General features: G+C 45.3%; 1 protein-coding gene across 1 annotated transcript in view; it reads left to right on the top strand.

Annotated features, from left to right (window-relative positions):
- The window catches only part of LOC146350791 (lysosomal acid lipase/cholesteryl ester hydrolase-like), a 41,610-nt gene extending 16,528 nt beyond the window's left edge, over positions 1–25,082 (top strand). Inside the window, exons 6-9 of the mRNA XM_084845761.1 lie at positions 1,686–1,832; positions 21,165–21,236; positions 23,169–23,234; positions 24,482–25,082. Of these exons, the coding sequence (XP_084701887.1) occupies positions 1,686–1,832; positions 21,165–21,236; positions 23,169–23,234; positions 24,482–24,715 (519 nt within the window). The 3' untranslated portion in view covers positions 24,716–25,082. The remainder of the gene's footprint in view (positions 1–1,685; positions 1,833–21,164; positions 21,237–23,168; positions 23,235–24,481) is intronic.
- The last annotated feature ends 920 nt before the right edge of the window (positions 25,083–26,002 follow it).

Raw genomic sequence — 26,002 nt, 5'->3', positions numbered from 1 at the left:
AGCTAATATTTTAAAAAAGGGGGGGCTCAGGAAAATAAAGGGGCTTTGATGCTGAAAAGACATGAGAGTGGGTACTAAGTAAGCCTCTACAGGGAGAACATTCTGTGAATAGGCACCACAGCTGAAAGGCAGAGATGTGCATGGACCCCCCCTTCCCCGAACCAACTGGGAAGCTGCTTTGGAGCTTCTGAGGTGGGCCCGATTTGTTTTGGGCTGCTGCGGGCTCGTCTGATCAGCCTCAGCCCCAAACCTGAAGTGGGATTTGGGGGGGTGGCTGGCCGACTCCTGCTCCCCCCCATGCTACCACGGTGCTGCACAAACCCCCAACTCCTTAGCTGGGCCTTCGGGACGTGCACCAGCAGCCATCACAAGGAAGAGTCACCGCCATCGCTGCTGCCACCTCCACATTCACTGCCTCCACCTCCGCTGCCACCACTATCACTGCCACTGGAAGTTCCTGGAAGTTGCCATTTTGAAAATGGCAACTCCCTGCAACAAGAGCTGGCGCACATCCAGGGCTCAGGAGCTGGCGGCAGCAGCTCTGGCAGTGGTGGCGGCAGAGCCGGTGACAGAGGTGGCAGCGGCAATGGAGGTGCTCCTCCTCGTGATGGCTCAGGTAAGGAGCCAGAAGTGCTGGCGTGGCTGGGCCAGGGTGCCGAAGGTCTGAAGCACTTCAGAGAGCCCCCGACCTGCTTCAGGTCACTTCGTGACCCCTCCGCTTCACCTTGGGAGGGGCTCAAAGCAGCCTGCTTCGACTCGGGCCTCAGGCCAAAGCAGTGCACAGCCCTACTGAAAAGGCCCTCTCACCTGTTTTCCCCTGCCTGACCTCAGAAGACGGTACAGATAAATATCTTTGAGAGCACTCCTAGATCTCATAGAATCATAGGGCTGGAAGGGGCCTACAAGGCCATCAAGACCGACCCCCTGCTGAATGCAGGAAGCCTGATTCCCAGGCGGTCTCCCATCCAAGTACTAACTAGGGCTGACCCTGCTTAGCTTACGAGATCGGGCGCATCCAGCCTATGTTCTCTAAGCAGAGCCTCCAATATCGGATGCGAAGCACCATCCTATGACCTGTTGACTCTTGCTGAAGTGAAGGGGGTGTAGGGCATCCTGTATTTTTCTTCTATCTATAAATGGAAGAAAAATCCTTATCCTTCCCTTCCAGCAATGGGAGGGAAACATTTAAATGCACTCTTGAGCATGTCTAAACGTTTGCTGGGGACAGGGGTACGGACAGGGGCTGAGAGGTCTAGGGTCCCTCAGATTCTCAGCCACTGCCTCCCCGCCCACTAGCATGACCTCATAGAGGGTGAAGCCTGGAGGCAGGCTCTGACATAGCCCCCCCCCCCAATGTCTGAGCTGTGTCTACAGCCTCCGACGGGTTTTTCTGAAGAATCCTATGGCCCGGGGATGCTGTCTAGGGACCATGGAATTGTTTTCTTAAGGCACAATCCTATGCGGGTTTAGACAGAAGAATGTCCTACAAATCCCAGCCAGCCATGCTGGCTGGGGAATGCTGGGAGTTATAGGACTTCTGTCTAAACATGCATAGGATTGCGTCCTTAATGCATAAGCAGGTACCTGTGAGAAGAGCAGGCTAGAACCTTAGCACTGCTTTGCGAGAGGGAGTTAAGGGTTGTTATTTCAGTATGCTTGTAAACAACATTTTATTTTGTTTATAGCTTATATGGGGCAATAAAGAATACTGCCTTCTTAGTAAAAGACTGAAAGCCAGCATTGCCAAGGTGTGCAGCTATCCAATAATAGACAGGCTTTGTCTCCAAAGCCTTTTTATTGGTGTAGGATTCAATCAGAAAAACACAAATGTGGTAAGTGGACTACTTATATTTTTTGCGAAAAGAAAAAAGCCAGTGCACGTATGGTTTTGCACAACCACAAAAGAAAAAATAATAATATAACCAGTAAAGCAGTCCAGCACCTTGTTTGTACATACGTTCTTAGGTTATATTTTGAATATTAAACTCTCATATATTTCCTGCTCCACAAAATCATGAATATATCCCAGATTTAGTAATACGTTTTCTTTACACATATGGTGACCCATACTTATTTCAGCAATATTAATTTGTTCATGTTCATTGTTTCCTAAGACTTAGCCAACTAGTCTTACATTAGCGCTTCTCAGTTACAAGGTTTCTATATGGGAGGCTCCTAGCGTTACTAATTAGGAGGCATTGAGTAGATTCCATCTTTTCTTCCTCAATGGATTTTCTCCAGTAAGAGAAGAGGACAGAAGAAATGGTGGGTAAACATGGGAGGGTTATGAGTGGAAGATGATGTTGTGTAGATCCCCCTGTAAAATTCTGTGAACGAGGCAGGGTTATTGCACCATAAAAGCTTCATCTGGAAGCACCTTTAATTTAATGTCCATTTCCGTGGACTATATAATTCAAGGACCAAACTCCTTTCCATTTAAGATCAGAGTTAAGGTGCTAACAAATACATTCATGCACCAAAAAAAAAAAAAAAAAGCCCACATGCAAATGGGAAGTTAAGTCACCTGCCTTAATGTCTGTGCCTTGTAAGCTGTAAATATATTCAGCTGATTTGAATGCAATGCTTGGTTCCAGTGGGAGTTTTTCTTCTTCTAAGACTAATAGCAGTGTAGGGGGATTTTCATCAGGGTTGAGGCTGGGCTGGGAAGGATTAAACATCCCAGCACTGCAGTCCCTAAGAAAATTGACACCCCTTGCACCTGCCATTAAATATTTAAAAACCTGATCTGCTTTCTAATGTCACATTTAGCATTATATCCTCAGGGCAGTTTGGCCCTGAGATTCAAGAGACTTTTCCTTATTTAAGTGAATCAAGATTTCCTCCTTTGTTTGACATGCAAATGATATACTCTGTGGTGCAACAGTTAATTTAAGAAATCCCTTAAATACTGGCAGTACAGTCTCCCTACTTTTACATAATTCCCCAAAGAGAAATTCTTTTGGCTTCTTTCAGGGTTTGTTTGGGGTGTTTTGGTCAACAACCCTTTAAATACATAGAAATGCACAATATAGACTGGAAAAATCTGTACTTTTTCCTGGAAATTTGGAAAATAAAATTGTGGAAGAGAAAGAGAATAGGTTACACTAGGGTTTTTCCCCCTTTCTTTCTAGTTATTAGAAAGCCTCAGGTTTTGGGATTGTAATGATAACTGTTTGTCTTTGGTTGTATTGTATGGGGGGATTCATTTCAGTGTTACACTGATTGGTATAAAAGGACTCACCTGATACCATGGGGGAATGTAAGTTCGTATTGTAACACACTAGGGATGTACGAAACCCCACTTACCTGGCTCCGCTGGGTTCCGCTGGGGGGGGAGGCATTCCATCCCTCCCCCCGGAATCCTCGCCAGCCGGCTCCGCTCCACAGGAATTCCACAGAGCCGCCAGCCGGCTCCGCCAGCAGCCGGACATCCGGCCACTGGGCGGCGGCCACAGCCACCGCCATTTGCATCCCTGTATTCAGCCATGATAGGCTACGTAAAGACTTACGTAGCCTATCACGACTGGGTTAAAAAATAACAACAACAACAATGCGTATGCAAATAGCGGCGGCTATGGCCGCTGCCATTTGCATTCCTTATTTTTGGCCGTCTTAGTCTATGTAAATATTTACATAGACTAAGACGGCAAAACTAAGGGTGAACGCAAACAGCGTAGCGGACGCTATTTGCATTCCCCTTTATTTTCACCGTCTTAGTCTATGTAAATATTTACATAGACTAAGACACCCAAAAATAGGGAACGCAAATGGCGGCAGCCATAGCCGTCGCCATTTGCGTACGTTTTTTTTTTTTTTTAACCCAGACGTGATAGGCTATGTAAGTCTTTATGTAGCCTATCACAAATGGGAGGGGGGGAAAGACTGCAAATGGTGGCGGCAGCAGTGGCAGCCGGTCAGAAGACCAGCCACCACCGCCGAAGCCACTGGTGGAGCCACCGCCGTCCAGAACATCCGCCCAGGTAAGTCTCGTCCAGGGGGGTTCCACGGGGGGCGGTGGGTGGCAGGCCGTTCCGCCTAGGGATGTACAAAAGTGACTTACCTTTCACGGATTATGTTGATGGGGGGGAGGCATTCCATCCCTCCCCCCAGAATCCTCGACGGGGGGGAGGCAATCCATCCTCCCCCCCAGAACTCTCGATGCCCAGCTGTGCTCTGCGGCAGCTCTGCGGAGCAGCTGGCCAGGCCCAGCCCAGCCCAGAGCCATCCGCAGCCAGATTTCCAGCTGCAGAGGGCTCTGGGGAAAACAAAACAAAACCGCATTCGCAAATGGCGGCGGCTACGGCCGCCGCCATTTGCGTTCCTTATTTTTGGCCATCTGAATCTACGTAAATATTTACATAGACTATGATGGCGAAAATAAAGGGGAACGCAAATAGCGTAGCGGGCGCTATTTGCATCCCTTTTTGATTCACCGTTTTAGCCTATGTAAATCTTTACGTAGGCTAAAACGGCGAATCAAAAAGGGACGCAAATAGCGCCCGCTACGCTATTTGCGTTCCCCTTTATTTTCGCCATCATAGTCTACGTAAATATTTATGTAGACTAAGATGGCCAAAAATAAGGAATGCAAATGGCGGTGGCCGTAGCCGCCGCCATTTGCGTACGCGGTTTGTTTGTTTTTTTAAATCCACCCAGCCATGATAAGCTATGTAAAGATTTACGTAGCCTATCACGTTGTGTTTTTTTTTTTAAACCCAGCCATGATAGGCTACATAAATCTTTACGTAGCCTATCATGTCTTTTTTTTTTTTTTACAAGACTGGAAATGGCGGCGGCAGTAGCCAGTCTGAAGACCAGCCGCCGCAGCCACTGCTACCACAGCCACCGCCCAGAAGATCCGCCCCAGGTAAGTCTCATCCTGGGGGGGATCCGCGGGGGGGTGGGGGGGCAGGCCATTCCGCCACGGAGTTCGGGGGGCAGAATGCACTGGCATTCGGCCTCACCGAGATCCGTGGTGGAATTCTCTGACATCCCTAGTTCCGCCACAGAGTTCAGGGGGCCGAATGCACTGGCATTCGGCCTCACCGAGATCCATGGTGGAATTCTCTGACATCCCTATGACACACTCAGTAAAAGCTATCTTTTCAACCTCGTATTTGGAGTGTTCTGTTTATGCCCAAGAACACCAAACATTACATGGTATTAGAAGTGCAAGGAAATGGATCAGCTGAAGTTTCCAGAAAAGCTGTTATTTGAAGGTAATGTGACTGAAAATTGGAGAAAATGGAGGCAAGGATTTGAATTACACTGAATAGCAAATGGAGCTGACAAAAAAAGTGAGAAGCTTCAAGATGCTTTGTTCCTCCTGCATGTGGCAGGAGAAGAAGCCAGAGAAATATATAATACCTTCCATTTTGATAATGAAGCAGATAGGCACAACATACAAATTTTGCTGAATACGTTTCAATTATATTGTGCTCCTAAAAGAAATGTTACATATGCAAGACATACATTCTTTTCAAGAGCTTGGAATGAGGAAGAACCTATTGACTCTTATGTGACTGACTTAAAGTTATTGGCACAGTCATGCAAGTTTAGCCAGCTGTATGAGTCTTTCATTAAGGACAGAATTGATTGTGGAATAAGATCAGATAATCTCTGGGCTGATGGGAGGGGCTGATTTAACCTTGGAAAAAGCAGTGGACATTTGTAGAGCAGAAGAAGTTATTGTAAAGCAATTAAAAGGACTTAAAGTGATCAGTAAGATCAGCTGAGAAACAAGTGGATATTTTGAAAAGTAAAGACAGCATTAAAAAGAAAACACAGCTACATAATGAGAAGACTGAAACCTATTTCAAGTTTTGCTTCAAGCTCCAAATTTTGTTCTAGATGTGGTAACAACCATAAGATAAGACAATGTCCTAGGTATGGAAAAGATTGCCAAAAAATGCAGGAGACTTAATCATTTTGCAAAGATGTGTAACGTCATAGATGCCAAGTTTGTTCACAAGGAGATGAGTATGTTGGAGGAAGAAGATTTGCAAGATATGTTTATTGGGACTTTAACATCTAATAAGTTGGAAGAAGAGTGGACTGTAGATCTTAAAATAAAGAATAAGGATGTAAAGTTTAAGATAGATACTGGAGCACAAGCAAATGCTGTTTCCTTAAGAATTTATACGAGCCTTCAGAGTGAACATTTACAGAAATCAAATATAAGATTAGTCACCTATTCAGGTACAAGGTTGGAAGTGCCAGGGAAGTGTCTTACAAAATGTACATATAAACAGAAAGAATTTGAGATAAAATTTCAAGTAGTAAATCTCGAAGCACAAGCAATCTTGAGTTTAAAAAAACAGTTACTGATTTAGGTGAAAAGAGAAAATGTGTTAGGAAGGAAGGAAGGAAGGAAGGAAGGAAGGAAGGAAGGAAGGAAGATATATAAGCATTATGAATATATGTTTCAGGGGTTAAGATGTTTACCAGCTCAGTATGTAATTAAAAGGGATCCATGGATAACACCAGTAGTGCATGTTTCTAGTAAAACTGCAGTTTTGTTAAGGGAGAAAGATAACATAGAAGAATGGAGCAAATAGGTGTGATCATTAAGGTGGAAGTACCTACAGAATGGGTAAATTCAATAGTGATTGTGAATAAGACTTTGTCTGGATCCAAGAGATATGAATAAAGCCATTTGTAGGGAGTAGTTTCAAGTTACCAACAGTAGATGAAATCACTAGCAGGTTGGCAGGTGCCAAACTGTTTTCTGTATTGGATGCTAGTAATGGATTTTGGCAGATACAGCTGGATGGGAAGAGTTCGAGATTATTTACTTTAAATACACCTTTTGGTAGATATAGATTTTTTACTGTATTTTTAAAGTGTCTCCTTTAATATATTTTAATATTTCTAAGTCAGCTTGGGGACAAAAGTGTAGAGTACGAAATAATGACGTAAAGATGTAGGACGACTCTTTGACGGCGCATTCCTAGATCTACTACATTCAGACACAAAGCAGAGGAAACACCAATAAGGAAAAGAAGGATCCAGCAGGTAGGCAGCCCAGCACCAGCATTGATGGGAAGCTTGCATGTTGTGTCAATGGCTTTTGGTATTTCCTCTGCTTCTGAAGTATATCAAAGAGCAATACAACAAGTATTTGAAGGATTAGAAGTAGGGATGTATGAAAGTTTTTTTGAAGGGTGACATTCACGGTGGGGGGGAGGCACTCTGTCCTTCCCCCTGAAATTCTCTCTGGTTGGCTCCGCTCTGCGCAGATTCCATGGAGCCACTGGCCAGGGCCGCCCGCAGCTGGACATCCAGCTGCTGGGCAGCCTGCAAAAAAAAAAAAAGCGAACACAAATGGCGGCAGCTACGGTGGCCGCCATTTGCGTTTCCTTTTTTTTTTTTGCCGTGATAGACTACGTAAATATTTACATAGCCTATTATGGCAAAAAAAGAGGGGAGGATGCAAATGGCAGCCACTATGCCATTTGCGCCCCTCTCTTTTGTCGTAATAGCCTATCACATGGCAAAAAAAACGGAACGCAAATGGCGGCTGCCATAGTCGCCGCCATTTGCATTCCCTTAGTTTTGCCATGATAGGCTATGTAAATACTTACATAGCCAGGGACACAAATGCCATCCCTGCGTTAGCCGTGATAGGCTACGTAAGTATTTACTTAGCTTATCACGGCTATATGGAAGAAGTGAATGGTGGCCACAGATGCGGCTGCCATTCGCAATGCAGCGTGGATGGCAGCAGGTAGGTGCTCCATTCCAGGCCCATTTTGTGGAGTGGAGGGTGGGGGGCTTCATTCTGCCATGGATTTTGGGGGGCCAAATGTACTGGCATTCGGCCTCACCGAGATCCATGGTGGAATTCTCTGACATCCCTAATTAGAAGGAGTTGTGTGTTATATTGATGATATCCTGATATGGGGAAGGACACAACAAGAGCATGATGAAAGAGTTATGCAGGGGCCGATCTACATTGCGCCCGCCATCGCAATGAATTTGGTGTCCCGTCGGGTTAAACACTCTCACATTAAAACATGATTATTCACACTCACCCATTTTCCCCATTGCAGTGTTTCATCACATGCACGAGCTCGGTTCACACTCGAGTGCTGTGCTGTTTTCCTGTGTGTGCTTGTCTGATCTCGGATGCTAAGCGGGGTTGGCCATGGTCACAACTTCGAATCTTCGAAGATCATGCCTGAATTAGAGAAAAAAAACCATTGCGGAGAAGCCCCGATTCTGCAAGGATAACACCTTAATTTAAAAAAAAACATCCAGAGCAGGGGATAGGAGGGGGTAAAACTTAGTCTCATTTGAAGGGATAGAACAACCCCCTGCTCAATGCAAGAAGCCTGATTCCCAGGCGGTCGCCCATAGGGTTGGCGGAGAATTTCTCCCCGAAACTTTGGGGGGCCGAGCGCCAACGTGTTCGGCCCCCCGAACAAGTTTCGGGGAGAAATTCTCTGCACCCCCCCACCCCCCGCACCCCCCCCAGGATGGGACTTACCTTTCCCGAATGTCCCTCCCGGCGGCGGGTCCCGGCGGCGGTTCGTCGGGTCTTCGTCAGGGGCAGGGGTGGCAGCCGATCTTTCGACCGGCTGCCGCCACCGCCATTCCAATAAAACTAAAAAAAAACAATGCCCCCGTGATAGGCTACGTGACAATTAACGTAGCCTATCACGGCTAGATTTGCAAAGTCAGCTGTGATAGGCTACGTAAATCATCATGTAGCCTATCATGGATGACCTAAAAAAAAAAAAAAGCGCGTACGGATAATGGCGGACCCCATAGGGAGCCGCCATTCCCGTTCCTTATTTGGTCACTGTACTCTACGTAAAGATTACGTAGACTACGGCGAAAATAAGGGCAACGCTATTTGTGTTGCCCTTATTTTCGCTGTAGTCCATGTAAAGATTTATGTAGACTACAGCGACCAAATAAGGAACGTGAATGGTGGCTCCCTATGGGGGCCGCCATTTGCGTATGCGCTTTTTTTTTTTTAAGTCACCCGTGATAGGCTACGTGATGATTTACATAGCCTATCACGGCTGACTTTGCAGATCTAGCCATGATAGGCTACGTTAATCGTCACGTAGCCTATCACAGGGGCGTTTTTTTAAAAAAAAAAAACTTTTTATTTCGCGGCGAGGCGAGGCGAGGCGCCTCCTCCCCGGCCTGAATTTCGGCCGGGCGAGGCGGGAAGCCTCCCCCCCCGGCCTGAACTTCGGGGGGAGAGCAGCGAAGTGCCTCCCCTCCACCACAAAAAGCTGCGAGACAAGGTAAGTGGGTTTCGTGCACCCCTAGTCGCCCATCCAACTACTGACCGGGGCCAACCCCGCTTAGCATCCGAGATCAGACAAGTGCGCACACATCCACCCCTTTGCTTGTTGCTGAGGAAATGGGGGCTGCTGAGGAAGCTATGTAATCAGTAGCCGGAAGAAGACATGGGGCCATCGAGAGCTGTGATTTTACAGGAGGGAAATACAAATATGGACAGGCGGGGGAGGGGACTACGACTGGATATGGTAGCAAAGGTGGAAAATCAGAGCACATTAAGGGGAAATACCAGGATATTAGGGTATTGAAAGCGGAAACACCGAAGTGGGAAATTCCGGCTCCAATTCGAGGCGGGTACTGCATAGTGTGAAAGGCAGGCAGTGAAACCTCATTGGAAGCAAAAAAAAGGCAATAAGTGTAGATCCAGCCCAGGTTTTAGAAAGGTGTAGAGCAAGGAATTTAAAACTGAATAGAGAGCAGTGTAAATTTTCTATCACTGAAATAAATTATTTGGGAATATCTTAACTGCAGAAGGAATAAAACCCAACAGAACTAAAATTGAAGCAATAGTTGAAATGGCAACATCTCAAAATAAGGGAGAATTACAGAGATTCTTCAGCATGGTTAATTATTTGGCTAAATTTATTCCAAATCTTGCTACATTGACAACTAATTTGAGACAACTTTTACTCCAGGGGGTGGAGTTTGAATAGACAAAGGAAGCATATAGACAAAGGAAGCTGTAGCCGCCGCCATTTGCGTACACGTTGTTGTTTTTTTAACCCAGCCATGATAGGCTACATAAATCTTTATGTAGCCTATCACGTCCATGTAAAAAAAAAAAAACCCTCCAGACTGCAAATGGCGGTGGCAGCAGCCAGTCGGAAGACCAGCCGCCACAGCTGCCGAAGCCGCCGCCGGAGCCGCCGCCGCCCAGAACATCTGCCCCAGGTAATTCTCATCCCAGGGGGGATCCGCGGGGGGGCAGGTGGGCAGGCCGTTCTGCCACAGATTTCGGGGGGCCAAATGCACTGGCATTCGGCCTCACCAAGATCCGTGGCGGAATTCTCTGATATCCCTAATCCAAACGCACACTCACCCAGTATCCAAGTTACAGCAAAGAGGTGGGAACGAGGACAATGCCATTGTTACACGCTCCCCCTCTTTTAACCCTGAGTGAACGCAATATGTACAACATGACACAAAAGGGAGAGTACAAAGAATACTCCAAACAAATCAGGTCCTCATATGCTTCCCAAAGAAAGATGCACAGCTTTGGACAAATAAGAAAAGAATCCTTACCTCTCTGGCAGAATTACTGAATTGTGTTATACCCCCATTGGATTTAAAACACTTCCACTTTCTGCCATCACAAATGGACTGCAAAAGATTATTCCTAGACTTTAAGTCAACAACTGTGCCTTTGCAACTTTTCCACTCGGCACAGTACCTGAGAGGATATGGTACAACCCCTCAGAGAGTTTTTAAAGAGCTCAGAGTTAGCACCCTTGCCAAAGTCAGAAGGGCTAACTATGGCACCACTTTATCATCGATAATTCGGACAGCTGTGGAGGAGTCTAGCCATGATAAGAAAGATAAACTGCTAAAGAATAATTCCTGTGAGCTGGCTGCTAACCACCCAGTCGAGCAGGATGGACTCTTAACATTAAGGAACAAACTGGATGAGCTACTAATGCCAACGAGAAACAGATTACATGAAGAAGATCTGGCCTTGGAGAGAGATAGCAATACTTTAGATCTTGACTCTTCTACCTACACAAGTCTAGCCCTTATGAGCTCCCTGGTCCTAAATTTGGGCACTCCTGATAATCATTTAGACTCAGATATGAAACCAGCTGATAATGTGGGACTGGATAATAGACTGCTCCACTCCTTATTGACCAAGGAAAAGCCTGTGGTAACAATGACCCCAGAAATAACAGCAATTTCAAACCTACAATCATATAGCAGAATGGCTAAACCTGACAGTGGAAATTCACTTGAGCTATGTATGCCACAGACTGGAGATGGAGGCACTGATGGGGACAAAGGAGTTGACCCCAATAAGGCCACTCCCTGCAATGGAAAGGAAAAACTACAACTCCTATGTTATGTGTGAAATATCTTCAATAGACCTAGAAAGGACACTGGATGAGATCTAGACCCTGAGGCCTCAGACTTCTACTGAGAAACTTATAGAAGGATTACAAAATTCAACAAGTATTCAGCTTAGTACAGAGCCAGATGATGCTGCAGAAGCAGACTGCCAGGCCCCTCCGATACTCCAAGCCAGTGCCTCCAGCCCTCAAGGAATGACTGGACACCATTTAAAATCAGGTGTGATATATCCCCAAGTGGATTCCCCATTGGGAGGGAATTGGATGGACTTACCTGTCCCCTCAGTTGGACTGGCCTCAGAGCTAACAGCTGAGCTGAGGGAAGAAAAAAAGAGTGCCCAGGAGTTGGAAAGTATCACTCCTAAGTCCCAATGACACACAAACAACCAGCATATAAATAAAATTAGCCTTACAACATGGAATATAAATGGCTGGGCTGGAATCCTGCAGGACCCTGAATCAAAAGACTATCTCTCTTCCAAAGATATTGTACTGCTACAAGAAACATGAGTCCAGGGGAATTTTCTGTTTAATGGTTTTCAATCATATTCTATTGGAGCAGTCCCTGGGGAGAGACGCGGAAGATGTAAAGGAGGTTTAGGAATCTTAATTGCTACGTCTTTGTGCGTAAGCACAAGGATGCTGCCATCCTATAAACAACATGCAATGGCTGTCCTTGCTCATTTTGATCGATGGGATCTGTTGATAATAAATGTTTATCTTCCCCCTCAAAAGAAGAAATTACAGGCTGGGGAAATTTGGGCAGAATTTGAAACATACTTAGCAGATCTGCTCCAATCCTATCCCAATACATATGCAATTTTGGGAGGAGACTTTAATGCCAGGATGGGTCCAAGTGATCACGCCCCATTTTCCCAATGAAAAGCTTATTCCCCTACACCTAGTATAAATGGTCTTCCATTTACTCGACAACCTAAGATCTAAAATCTAACTATTCTGGGCTCTTACTACATCAATTGACTACAAGGCTCAACCTGCACACTCTTAATGGTGCATCCGGGAAAGACCATCCGGTGGAATTTATCTATCTGGCAGGAACCAGAATGAGTCAAATAGACTATCTCATTGCATCAACAAACTTGATTCCCTTTTTGAAGGACATGGAGGTCATCCCAAAACTTCACAGTGATCATCTCCCAGTCTTATTGACTTGGAAAGCCCCGCACCTCTATCTACTAGGGATGTACGAAAGTCACTTACCTTTTCGCAGCTTGGCTTCGCGGTGGGGGGGAGGCGCTTCGCTTTTCCCCTGAAGTTCAGGCGAAGGGGGGGAGGCGTCCCACCTCGCCCGGCTGAAATTCAGGCCGGGGGGGAGGCGCCTCGCCTCGCCCGGCTGAAATTCAGGCCGGGGAGAAGCGCCCCGTCTCCCCGGCCGCGAAACAAAAAGTAAAAAAAAAACAAAAACCACCCGTGATAGGCTACATAATGATTTACGTAGCCTATCACGGCTAGATTTCCAAAGTCAGCCGTGATAGGCTACGTAAATCGTCACGTAGCCTATCACGGGTGACTTTAGAAAAAAAAAAAGGCACGTACGCAACTGGCGGCGCCCATGGGGCGCCGCCATTTGCGTTCCTTCGTTTGGCACGTCTAGTCTACGAAAAGATTTACGTAGACTACGGTGAAAATAAGGGCAACGCAAATAGCGTGCTCTTATTTTCGCCGTAGTCTACATAAATCTTTACGTAGACTAGACGTGCCAAACTAAGGAACACAAATGGCGGCGCCCCATGGGCGCCGCCATTTGCGTACGTGCTTTTTTTTTTTTTTCAAAGTCACCCGTCATAGGCTATTTTATTTCAAAGTCACCCGTCATAGACGATTTACGTAGCCTATCATGGCTGATTTTGTAAATCTAGCCGTGATAGGCTACGTAAATCATTACATAGCCTATCACGGGTGTTTTGGGTTGTTTTTACTTTAGGGGTTTTTTTTGCAATGGCGGCGGCGGCAGCTGGTCGGGAGACCGGCCGCCGCCCCCGCCCATGACGAACCGCCGCCGAACAGCCGCCGGGACCCGCCGCCGAGAGGGACATTTGCCGAAGGTAAGTCCCGTCCTGGGGGGGCGGAGGGCCGGCGGAGAATTTCCCAACCAACTTCGGGGGGCCGAATGCGTCAGTGCTCGGCCTCCCAAAGATTCGGGGAGAAATTCTCTGCCATCCCTACTATCTACAAAGTTCCAATCACTATATGCCTATGATACTCCCTGAGGGGGAAGCTTACTGTCATGTCAAATGGACCCCAAGGATGGACATGGAATTAAAGGCTGTACTTGCATCAAACAACATGCAAAACATTAGGACATCTCTAATACTTAACACCCAAATAATGAGCCTGGTGGAATTATATCAGGAGTTAGCCTGAGAATTGAAACAAGCCCTCACTCGGAGAGTAAGGGTGCCTCAACAACAGCACCATCCACCCTCGAAGCCCTGGTTCGATAGGGAATGTGTTCAAGCAAAAAAAGCCTTACAGAAGGCCTATCAAAAGTATAAATTTAGTTCTGATCTGAAGGCAGCTCAGGATGTTCTTGAACAGAAAAAATCCTATGAACAGCTACTGATACAAAAGAAAAAAAGGTTGGAAGGAGAACTCTGCGAAACTGATTCAAGCAGCCAAATCTAAGGATCCGACCATGTTCTGGAGGTTGGTAAAGATCTTGCCAATTTGTGGACCAACACTGCCAGACTGCTATATTCATCCAAAGGCTTGGGAGAAGCATTTCCATCAATTATACAAGGATTCTGATGCTGCCCATGTGGCCTGGAATACTGCACTTGACGATGCTCTGCCTTGCCTCCCCCCCCCCCCCGGTCTTGGCTTCAGAAATTTATGATCTAGCTGCCCAGATGAAAACGGGCAAAGCACCGGGCGAAGATCTGATCCCTCCAGAGGTGGTCAAAAATAATTAGAATGGTGGTCCCCAGCTTTAGCATCACTATTCTCCTATATTGACATGACTGGGCAGACACCAGAAGATTGGGGCTCTGCCATTATTGTTCCTATATTCAAGAAGGGAAAGAGAGATGACCCCGCAAATTACAGGCCCATCAGTTTATTAAGTACTATCGGTAAATTATATGCCAGGCACTTATATAGGAAGCTTAAAGACTGGCTGGAACAGGATATGATATTGGCGGAGGAGCAGGCAGGCTTCAGGGAGGGTCACTCTACCATGGATCAATGCTTGGTACTACAGCATCTCATCAAGAAATACATCTCAAACAAGGTCACCTCACTCTATGTAGCCTTTATAGACCTTTTGTCTCTATCTCGAGGGTCAAACTATGGAAGAAATTAGAGGCCTCCAACATTGATAGGTGCCTGCTCCTACTCATTCAGACTCTATATAGGGACACCTCCCTTAAGGTCAGATGTAGTGCTCACGGCCACCTTACAAAGGCTGTTCCAACCAAAAAAGGCTGCATTCTTGCCCCACTTTTGTTCAACTTCTACATCAATTCAATGGTAGACCAGCTAAACCATACCGATTTTCATCCCCCCAAAATTGCAGGGAGGCATATAACTACTTTACTATATGCAGATGCTGCTGCTATTATCTCAAGGACTCCAATTGGGCTTACAAGAGCATTGTGGAAGTTGACTGAATACTGTGAGGAAGAAGATCTGATGATCAATTATCAAAAAACAAAAATCATGACTTTTGCAAAAATACCAAAAATCAGATCATGGATGATAAAGCAGCATAAGATTCAGCAGGTCTCCCAATTCAAATATTTAGGGGTAGTCTTCCAAGCAAATGGTTCCAGGAAGGCTCATGGCAAATATGTGGCATTAAATGCACAGAGAAGCTCGTCAGCAATAGCACAATTTATGAGAATGAAAGAGGCAACCACTACATCCATTTAGCCCTCCAATTATACCAAGCAAAAGTACTAGCACAATTATTGTATGGCTCTCAATTGGGGCCTTTCCCAAATACCCAAACATTAGAACATGTACAATCAAAATTTTTGAGGGCAATATTGGGTGTTCCTAGAGATGTCTCCAATGCAAAGATAAGATTCGAGACTGGCCAGATCAAAATTGAAGCTATGGTCTGGGTGGCTATTCTTGTGTACCGGCTTAGACTGTCATATTTTCCTACTGGCCTTGCCCCACTAATTTTGCAAGATGATTTTAAATCCAATTGGATTCAGTCAACTGAACAGAAAATGGCTTTCTTGGGGCTTCCCTTGCAGACTTTATTAAATATGGGTTTTGAACAGGTAGTGGAGACTATCAAGCAGCGTATTGCAGATATTGAGAGACAAAGTGACCTCAATAGTGCCCCAGAATTCTATCTTAGGGAGGACTACAGATACATCATAACAGCTGCACCCTATCTTGAACAACTGGAACTGCATAAACATAGAAGGGCATTTACCTTGGCCCATCTAAATGGACTCCCCTCGGCAGTTTTGGAGGGACAGTACAAAAAGATCCCCTGGTCAGACTGCCTCTGCCCCTGTGGCATGGAACAGATAGAAACTACAGAGCACATTTTGCTGTGGTATATATTTTATAGAGATATTCATGCTGCACTCATCTCCCCACTGATGAATCACTTTCCGGGATGTACAGGACAACAATATGCCTACATATTGTTGTCTGACACTAATTCGACATTTACATATAGTGTCGCCAATTTTTTTGCGGCCGTGATAGGTGTTCGAAGAAGGATGCTGGGGGAGCTCAAGACTTACCTAGCTGGATGAAAGACAAAGTCTGGAGAGTAATGCCATTCACCCAATATGGCTGATATGCATTACATTAGTACTACACTGTGTTGAAGTGTCTATTAATTTGATTGGGGATATATGGCAGATAATTTTAATGTAGTTCCTTTTTTGAGCTGGTCTTTGACTGTAATAAAGTTCTATTCTATTCTATTCTATTCTATACTCCTCCAAGAATTCAGAGATGGTTGTTAATATTACAGAAATATCATCTGAATGTAATATATAAACCTGGTAAAGAGTTAAAAATAGCTGATGCATTATCAAGGGTTTATATGACAGGAGAAGTTTTCAATAATGAAGAAGCTGATGTTGCTGTGAATTTGGTACTATCTTGTCTACCTATTTCTAATTTGAAATATAAAGAATTTAAATTAGCAACATTGGAAGATAACATTTTGCAATTAGAGGCAGTTATTTTCACAGGATGGCCAGAAAAGAAAATACAACTTTCTGAAGAATGTAAACCATATTGGAATTACAGAGAGAAATTAAGTCTGTATGATAGTTTAATATTTAAGAATAATAAACCAATTGTACCCCAAAAGCTGTGGCAAGAAATGTTGGAATTAATTCATGAGAGTTATTTGGGAACTGAACTGAGTAAAAGAAGAGCTCAAGATGTGAAGTTTTGGCTGGGTATGTGTATGCAAATAGAACCATTAATACAGTCTTGTAAGGTATGCCAAATTTTCAGAAATAATAATCAAAAGAAACCAATTTTACTTCATGAAGTACCAGAAAGACCATGGCAGAAATTGGGAATGGATTTATTTGAGTTTCATGGGAAGGAATTTTGATAGTAGATTATTATTCAAAGTTTTTGAAAGTTTGTTTGTTGGAAGCTTTAACCAGTAAATGCATGGTTATGCATTGTAAATCTGAATTTGCTAGACATGGGATACCTGAAGTTGTAATAACTGATAATGGTCCTCAATTTAATTCGAGGGCATTTAGATTGTTTGTGAGAGAATGGGATTTTGTGCATGTTACTTCTAGTCCATATTACACAAGATCAAATGGAATGGCTGAAAGAGCTATCCAAACAGTAGGGATGTACGAAAGGCACTTACCTGGTCCCGCAGCTTGCTTCGCAGTGGGGGGGAGGCGCTTCGGTTCTCCCCCCGAAGTTCAGGCCGGGGGGGAGGCGCCCCGCCTCGCCCGGCTGAAATTCAAGCCGGGGAGAAGCGCCCTGTCTCCCCAGCCATGAAATAAAAAAGTGAAAAGAAAAAAAAACACCCATGATAGGCTACGTAATGATTTACGTAGCCTATCACGGCTAGATTTCCAAAGTCAGCCGTGATAGGCTATGTAAATCATTATGTAGCCTATCATGGGTGACTTTGAAAAAAAAAAGCACGTACGCAAATGGCAGCACCCATGGGCACCGCCATTTGAATTCCTTATTTGGTCCCGGTAGTCTACATAAAGAATTACATAGACTACGGCGAAAATAAGGGCAACACTATTTGCATTGCCCTTATTTTCGCCGTAGTCTACGTAAATCTTTACGTAAACTACCGGGACCAAATAAGGAACGCAAATGGTGGCGCCCATGGGCGCCGCCATTTGCGTACGCTAGGGATGGCAGAGAATTTCTCCACGAATCTTCGGGAGGCCAAGCGCTGAGGCATTCGGCCCCCTGAAAGTGTTGGGGAAATTCTCCGCCGGCCCCCTGCCCCCCCGGGGATGGGACTTACCTTCAGCGAATGTCCCTCCTGGCGGCGGGTCCCAGCGGCGTTTCGGTGGGGGCAGGGGCGGCGGCCAGTCTCCCGACCGGCTGCCGCCACCACCATTACAAAATAAAAAAGTAAAACACACACACACACACCTGTGATAGGCTATGTGATGATTTACGTAGCCTATCATGGCTAGATTTCCAAAATCAGCCGTGATAGGCTACGTAAATCATCACGTAGCCTATCACAGGTGACTTTGGGGGGGGGAAACACATACGCAAATGGCGGCGGCCCATGGACGCCACCATTTGCGTTCCTTAGTTTGGCACGTCTAGTCTACATAAAGAGTTCTGTAGACTACAGCGAAAATAAAGGCAACGCAAATAGCGTTCCCTTATTTTCGCCGTAGTCTACGTAAATCTTTACGTAGACTAGACGTGCCAAAATAAGGAATGCAAATGGCGGCGCCCATGGGCCGCCGCCATTTGCGTACGCACTTTTTTTTTCCAAAGTCACTCGTGATAGGCTACGCGACGATTAACGTAGCCTATCATGGCTGACTTTGGAAATCTAGCCGTGATAGGCTACGTTAATCGTCACGTAGCCTATCACGTTTTGTTTTTTTTTTACTTTTTCTTTTGTGGCCGGGGAGACGGGGCGCTTCTCACTGGCCTGAATTTCGGCCGGGCGAGGTGGGACGCCTCCCCCCCCTTGCCTGAACTTCAGGGGGAGAAACGAAGCGCCTCACCCCCACCGCGAATCACCCCTGTGAAAAGGTAAGTGACTTTCGTACATCCCTAGTGTACGCGCTTTTTTTTTTTTTCAAAGTCACCCGTGATAGGCTATGTAACGATTTATGTAGCCTATCATGGCTGACTTTGGAAATCTAGCCATGATAGGCTACGTAAATCGTTACGTAGCCTATCACGGGTGTTGTTGGGTTTTTTTACTTTATTTTATAATGGCGGCGGCCGGTCGGAAGAACCGCCGCCAAACTCCCGCCGGGACCCGCCACCGAGAGGGACATTCGAGGGAGGTAAGTCCCATCCTGGGGGGGGCGGGGGGGCAGAGAATTTCACCAACAATTTCAGGGGGCTGAATGCGTTGGCATTCAGCCTCCCCGAGATTCGTGGAGAAATTCTCCGCCATCCCTACCAAACAGTTAAGAAGATCTTAAACAAGAGCAGTTTGGATAATACAGATCCATATCTTTGTTTGGTAAATCTTAGAAATACACCTTTTTTTAGATAAGCAGTCTCCAGCTTATCTAAAGCTGGAGACTGCTTTACTAATTACTAATGGGAAGACATTTGAGAACAAGGTTACCTATAGCGAAATCATTGTTGCAACTAGAAAATGTCTCATGTAGTAGTGTGCAAGAACAATTAAGAAAGAGACAGAAAAGGCAGAAGTCTTATTATGATCAAGGGACTAAACTTTTGCCACCATTAAAAGTGGGAGAAAAAGTTAATATTTAAAAAGAGGAAGTGTGGCAACCTGCAAAAGTAATTGAATGTCATCAGACTCCTGGATTATATGTGGTGAAAACCCAGGAGGCAAGGTTGCATAGGAGAAACAGAAAGGATTTGCATGGGGCTGAGGATGCCTGAGGAAAGTCATGATAGGGAGACTGTGAAGGAACATACTGGAAGTGTGACTATAGAACAGAATGATTTTAGAAAGATGGAGCTGGAGGAGAAACCAATAATTACATCTAGGGATGTCAGAGAATTCCGCCATGGATCTCTGTGAGGCCGAATGTCAGTGCATTCGGCCCCCCGAACTCCGTAGCGGAATGGCCTGCCACCCCACCACCACCCCTGCGGATCCCCCCCGGGACGAGACTTACCTGGGGTGGATGTTCCGGGCAGCGGTGGCTCCGGCAGTGGCAGCGATGGCAGCTGCGGCGGCTGGTCTTGCGACCGGCTGCCGCCGCCATTTTCAGTCTTGTCTTGTAAAAAAAAAAAAAAAACCGACCTGATAGGCTATGTAAAGATTTACGTAGCCTATCATAGCTAGATAAAAAAAAAAAGAAACCCATACGCAAATGGTGGCGGCTACAGCCGCCGCCATTTGCATTCCTTATTTTTGGCCGTCTTAGTCTACATAAATATTTACGTAGCCTATGATGGCGAAAATAAAGGGGAACGCAAATAGCGTAGTGGGCGCTATTTGCGTCCCTTTTTGATTCACTGTTTTAGCCTACATAAATATTTACATAGGCTAAAACGGTGAATCAAAAAGGAACGCAAATAGCGCCCACTACGCTATTTGCGTTCCCCTTTATTTTCGCCGTCATAGTCTACGTAAATATTTACGTAGATTAAGACGGCCAAAAATAAGGAACGCAAATTTGCGTACATGGTTTTTTGTTGTTTTTTTACCCAGAGCCCTCCGTGGCCGGAAATCCGGCTGCAGACGGCTCTGGCCTGGGCCTGGCTGGCTGCTCTGCAGAGCTGCCGTGGAGCACAGCCGGACGTGGAGGATTCCGGGGGGGAGGAACAGATCGCCTCCCCCCCGTCGAGGATTTCGGGGGGAGGGACGGAACGTCTCCCCCACCACCACCATCAGCATAATCCACGGAAAGGTAAGTGACTTTTGTACATCCCTAATACATCTAGAGGAAGAATAGTGAGAAAACGTCTAAGATATGGATATGGAGAATGAGAGAAAAATGGGGGGGAGGAAAAAGGGAAATGTAATGATATGTGTTTGTATTTGCTTGTGTTGTATGGGAGACTCATTTGAGTGTTACACTGATTGGTATAAAAGGACTCACCTGTACTGTGGGGGAATGCAAGTTTGTATTGTGACTCACTCAGTAAAAGCTGTATTTGCAACCTCATATTTGGAGTGTTCTGTTTCTGCCCAAGAACATCAAACATTACAGGTATAATTAGGATTTTCTTTCTCTTTTAGTAGAATTTAGTAGACATAACCAGTAGACACTGGAGGGATGTGTATCTTAAGCCACAACAAGCAGCCAATTCAGTGAGGCTTAAGAGTGCAATCCTATGCATGTTTAGACAGAAAAAGGTCCTACAACTCCCAGCCTGGCTGGCTGGGGCATTCTGGGACTTGTTGGACTACTTTCTGTCTAAACATGCATAGGATTGCACCCTTAGATGAGCATCGCAATGTGGAGAGTAGATACTCAAATGGATATACATCTGCATTCACATCTCTGTTTCAGAAGCCTGCTTCCACATTAGAATTGAGGTATATATGTATGTTGCATTGTCTTGATTGTCACCACTTGTACAATAAAGGTGTTCATGTGTTAATTGCCTCCTTGACATCTTACAGAAAAGCACATTCTAAAGAGGCTTCCATTCTCATTGTTTTTCTAGAGTCGAGCAGATGTGTATGTTGGAATCTTTCCTGACTTTTCTTCAGTAAAAGCTGTAAACCATTGGAGTCAGGTAGAGTTTAGTTAATGTATTATCTCTGCAGTGCCAAACTCAGAAGTCAGACTTTGATATTGTGACTGAATGTTCTTTTTACAGGGTATGTGTTTATGAATATTCAAGATTTGGTGACCAGATTTCTAGTTAAAAAGTTGTTTTGAAAGTTGCTGGCAATTGTTTTAGAAATATTTTTCTAGGTACTTCAATATTCCGACAAAAACATTGGAACAAATTTGATAGAAGGTATTTATAATTCACATTTCTGTATTTTTTATCTTACACACTGCAGTCCTGATTGCATGAGGCATTTCTGCACCTCACATATATTTATCAATTGGTCCTCTCCTCTTATCTTCTATAAAGAGGGAGAATAAGCTGAAAACGTGGGGACTAGTCACTAGAGAATAGTTGGCCACTGGATTACAATATATAAGGTACAGGTGGGTCTCACATACTCCGGAGTGTCAAAACATGTTGCAATGGAATTGTCACTGTGGGATGGTGGTGGACATGTGAAAAGAAAGCTAAGTTGAATGCCAGTGGAAATCTATCTGTGCACATGGATGTGGAAGGACTGTGCTTCTAGTTTTTGAAACTTGGGTATCAAATATCTCTACCACTAAACAGTGGTCACATTCAGTTGTCACACTGAACCACAGTTTAGCATGAAAAGAATGAATTGGAGAGAATCCTGGGCTCTTGTGTTCTCCCCTCCCCAGTGTGCCATGAGTTGGGAAGCTTTTACTTCTGTTTTTGCTTACTTGTTGTGTCATCCAAACTGACAAACCATGTTAATGTTAACTTAGGGATGTCAGAGAATTCCGTCACAGATCTCGGTGAGGCCGAATGCCAGTGCATTCGGCCCCCTGAGCTCCATGGCAGAACGGCCTGCCACCCCTCGTCCCCCCCGCAGATCCCCCCTGGGACGAGACTTACCTGGGGAGGATGTTCCGGGTGGTGGAGGCTGCAGTGGCAGCGGCTGGTCTTCCGACCGGCTGCCACCGCTGCCATTTGCAGTCTTGTAAAAAAACAAAAAACAACGACATGATAGGCTACGTAAAGATTTACATAGCCTATCATGGCTGGGTTTTAAAAAAAAAACGCATACGCAAATGGTGGTGGCTACGGCCGCTGCCATTTGCGTTCCTTATTTTTGGCCGTCTTAGTCTACGTAAATATTTACATAGACTATGAGGGCGAAAATAAAGGGGAACGCAAATAGTGTAGCGGGCGCTATTTGCGTCCCTTTTTGATTTGACGTTTTAGCCTACGTAAATATTTACGTAGGCTAAAACAGTGAATCAAAAAGGGACGCAAATAGCGCCCACTACACTATTTGCGTTCCCCTTTATTTTCGCCCTCATAGTCTACGTAAATATTTACGTAGATTAAGACAGCCAAAAATAAGGAACGCAAATGGCGGCAGCCGTAGCCACCACCATTTGCGTATTCAGTTTGTTTGTTTTTTCCCAGAGCCTTCCGCGGCCGGAAATCTGGCTGTGGACGGCTCTGGCCTGGCTGGGCCTGGCCGGCTGCTCCGCGGAGCTGCCATGGAGCACAGCCGGCCGTGGAGGATTCCAGGGGGGAGGAACGGATCGCCTCCCCCCCCGTCGAGGATTCCGGGGGGAGGGACGGAATGCCTCCCCCCCACCATCAACATAATCCACAGAAAGGTAAGTGACTTTCATACATCCCTATTTAACTATGGTTTCTTTGAAATGGACCAACTTGAAACCATGGCCTAGCATGATGTCTGAACTGGATCAATATTTCCCCAAGAATTGGAATTAGTTTAATGGTTTTTTAAATTACTTTCTAAGAACTCCAATGTTCTAACAAGAATTTCATTAATGTTATAGTAACTCGATTCTTTAGATTTTGAATTTGCATGTGACTGTATTTTTAAATGGAAATTTTCAACCTGTATATTTCCCCCCTTCCTTTTAGATCACCATTTCACACAAATTTAGATACTATGACTATGGCTGTAAGAACAAAGTTGTGTACAACATGGTAAGGGAAAGGATGGGGGGAATTTGATGAATATTTTGAAACATTAAGGACACAATCCTGTAGAGATAGACAGGCACCACTGACCTCCCCTAAAGTCGGAGGGGACTGCCTATCCAATGCAGGGTGTGGAGTGGAAGCAGCACGGAGAAGAGGACTTCTTCCATGCTGCAGCTGCCTGCATTTTGCCTTAGACGTGCATCTAAGTGTGGCTTCAGGGAGAGGGCAGGAACAGGGCTGGTGACCACATAGGAAGCTGTCTAAAACAGCTTCTCCCATCCCCACCCCCAGGAAAGCCCCAAGGGGGTGGGGGAGGGGAGCACGGTTTCCTGGCTATGCGCTTGTAGCTGGGAAACTGAAAAATCCTATCTCCCCCAGACGCTGTCTAAAGAACATAGGATTGCTCTCTTAGCGTGCAATCCTATTCATGTTTAAACAGAGAAAATGCCTACAACTCCCAGCATTCCCCAGCCAGCTTTGCTGACTGGGGAATGCTGGGAGTTGTAGGCATTTCTCTGTCTAAACATGCATAGGATTGTGCCCTGAAAGACTGATTTTGACTGCTACTTTAAAATTTAGTAAAACAATGCTGTTCTATAATGCTGCACTTCTACATTTGAAACAGAAAACACTGAACTTTTGTTTATTTATTTTTTGCACTATTACCTATATATGCAGTCAGCAGTAAACATGCTCCTTTCAGACAGGGTCTGAAGCATAGTATCCCATTCTGCAGCAATAAGTATATCTGCCAAACTAATAGATCTGTAATAATGTACTTCATATGACCAAAACTTTAATATAGAAGTTTTTGCTATTACTGGCCCAGGGAAGAGATTCAAGTCTTAAGAGGAAATAATGGACTAATAATCATTTTTTCAGGGCCAGATGCCACACACAGGGTCAGCCCTACCATTAGGCCAAGTGAGGCAACTGATTCAGGCAGTGGATGCTGGAGTGCAGCAGTGGCAGCTTCCAGGCTTTCCCTCCACCCTGTCTTGGGTGGCCTAAACTGGTGGTCTGCTCCTTCTGGTGTAGTAGTGGATACTCTCTCCTTGCTGATGATGAACCTGCAACCCAATCAGCTTCTATACCTGGACTGGGGAGGGGGCACCATCTTCGTAGCAAAATGTCTTAGGCCATCCCTGGTCATACATCCACAGGTTTTGAAGGTACTGAAAGAAGAAATATCAGAAAATAAGAATATGTAAACTTGATCATTGACCTGTTTCTGATCTTTTTATGAACAGACCACACCTCCATTTTATAAAATAGAAGATATGACTGTGCCAACAGCTGTGTGGAGTGGAGGAAAAGACATTATGGAAGATGAAAAAGATATTCAACTCTTGCTCCCTCGCATCTCTCATTTAGCTTTTTATAATAATATTCCTGACTGGCAACATCTGGATTTTATATTTGGCCTTGATGCTCCTAAACGTCTATACCCTGATGTGCTTAAACTGATGAAGAAGTATAAATAAATTCTAATAATGTATACATTACCTGTATTCCACATTATGAATATTAACTTGAGCACGCTCCGGGAGAGAGCGCAGGACAGGAGGGCCTGGCGTGCTATGGTCCATGGGGTCACGAAGAGTCGGACACGACTGAACGACTGAACAACAACAACAACAATTTGTTTGTTTGTTTGTTTTATTAAATTTCTTAATCATCCATCTGGCCAGTCACCTGGCCACTCTGGGCAATGTACAATGGTACAATTTAAAATGGTAAAATTATACGTTAAAACATTATTTAAAAATACCCAAACCCACCCCAATTGCCTGCCTGAATAACCAAGTTTTCAGTGCATGGCAGAAGCTCATTAAAGTGCATTCAATGCAGAACATAAGAACATGAAGTTCAGCATCCTATTTCTCACAGTGGCCAATACAACAAGCCCACTAGGAGGGCATGAAGGTAACAGCTCTTTCCCATTGATGCTTCAAAATTGCTATTCAGTGACATACTGCTTTTTAGGGCTGTGCCTTGTGTTACAAAATCTGAATAAGGAGGCAAAGCAAGCTGTTTTGGAGCAAAAGCCTCATGATAAGAGGCAGTTCAGAGCAGTACCATGATGCCCCAGGGCGAAGTGCACGCCCCACGAAGCGCCTCCTCTGCCTCGTATATTCGGAGCTCTACTGAATGCCTCAGCAGTCCAGACAGGCTGTCTCCAAAATGTATCCACTTCTCAATGCTCACATGGAGGGACATGAGGGGGGGAGGGAGGGGGGAGGGCGGGAGAGGGGGAAGGCAAACGGACGTGGGGAGGCAGGAAGGTGAGTGCAGAAGGAGGGAGTGTGTTTTGGCAAATAGGAACCCTCAGCCAGAACCGACACTAGCAGTCTCCAGTCAGAGAGAGCGTTGGAGAAACGGGGCATATACTTTGGCGAAAGGCTGCATTCAGTCATTGCGCTAGCTGTGTCTTTGGGAGAGAGGGCTGATGTGGGTAGATGATGGCTTGTGCGTATGTGTGTGCGCATGCATTCCTAGGAGTTGTTCCTTCAGTGTATTCAATTTTGATCACCATTAGGCTTTCCTCAGAATTTAAATTAAAAGGAAACAGCTTGGTTGTACTGGGAGCGTTCCCTTCTCTCGCTCCTTTTGACAAAGTGCCCCATGATATCCTGATGAGCAAACTAGCTCAAAGTGGGCTAGATGAAACAACGATCCGGTGGATCCACCGTTGGCTACAGAATCGGACTCAAAGAGTGCTCATCAATGGGACTTTCTCAAGCTGGGGAGAGGTAACGAGTGGGGTACCG

Source organism: Heloderma suspectum, chromosome 3, assembly GCF_057233095.1.
Source record: "Heloderma suspectum isolate Gila_16-S chromosome 3, 16-S_ref, whole genome shotgun sequence".
NCBI lineage: Eukaryota > Metazoa > Chordata > Lepidosauria > Squamata > Helodermatidae > Heloderma > Heloderma suspectum.
The sequence above is the reverse complement of the archived record's forward strand: the minus strand, read 5'-3'. Positions and strand labels throughout refer to the sequence as shown.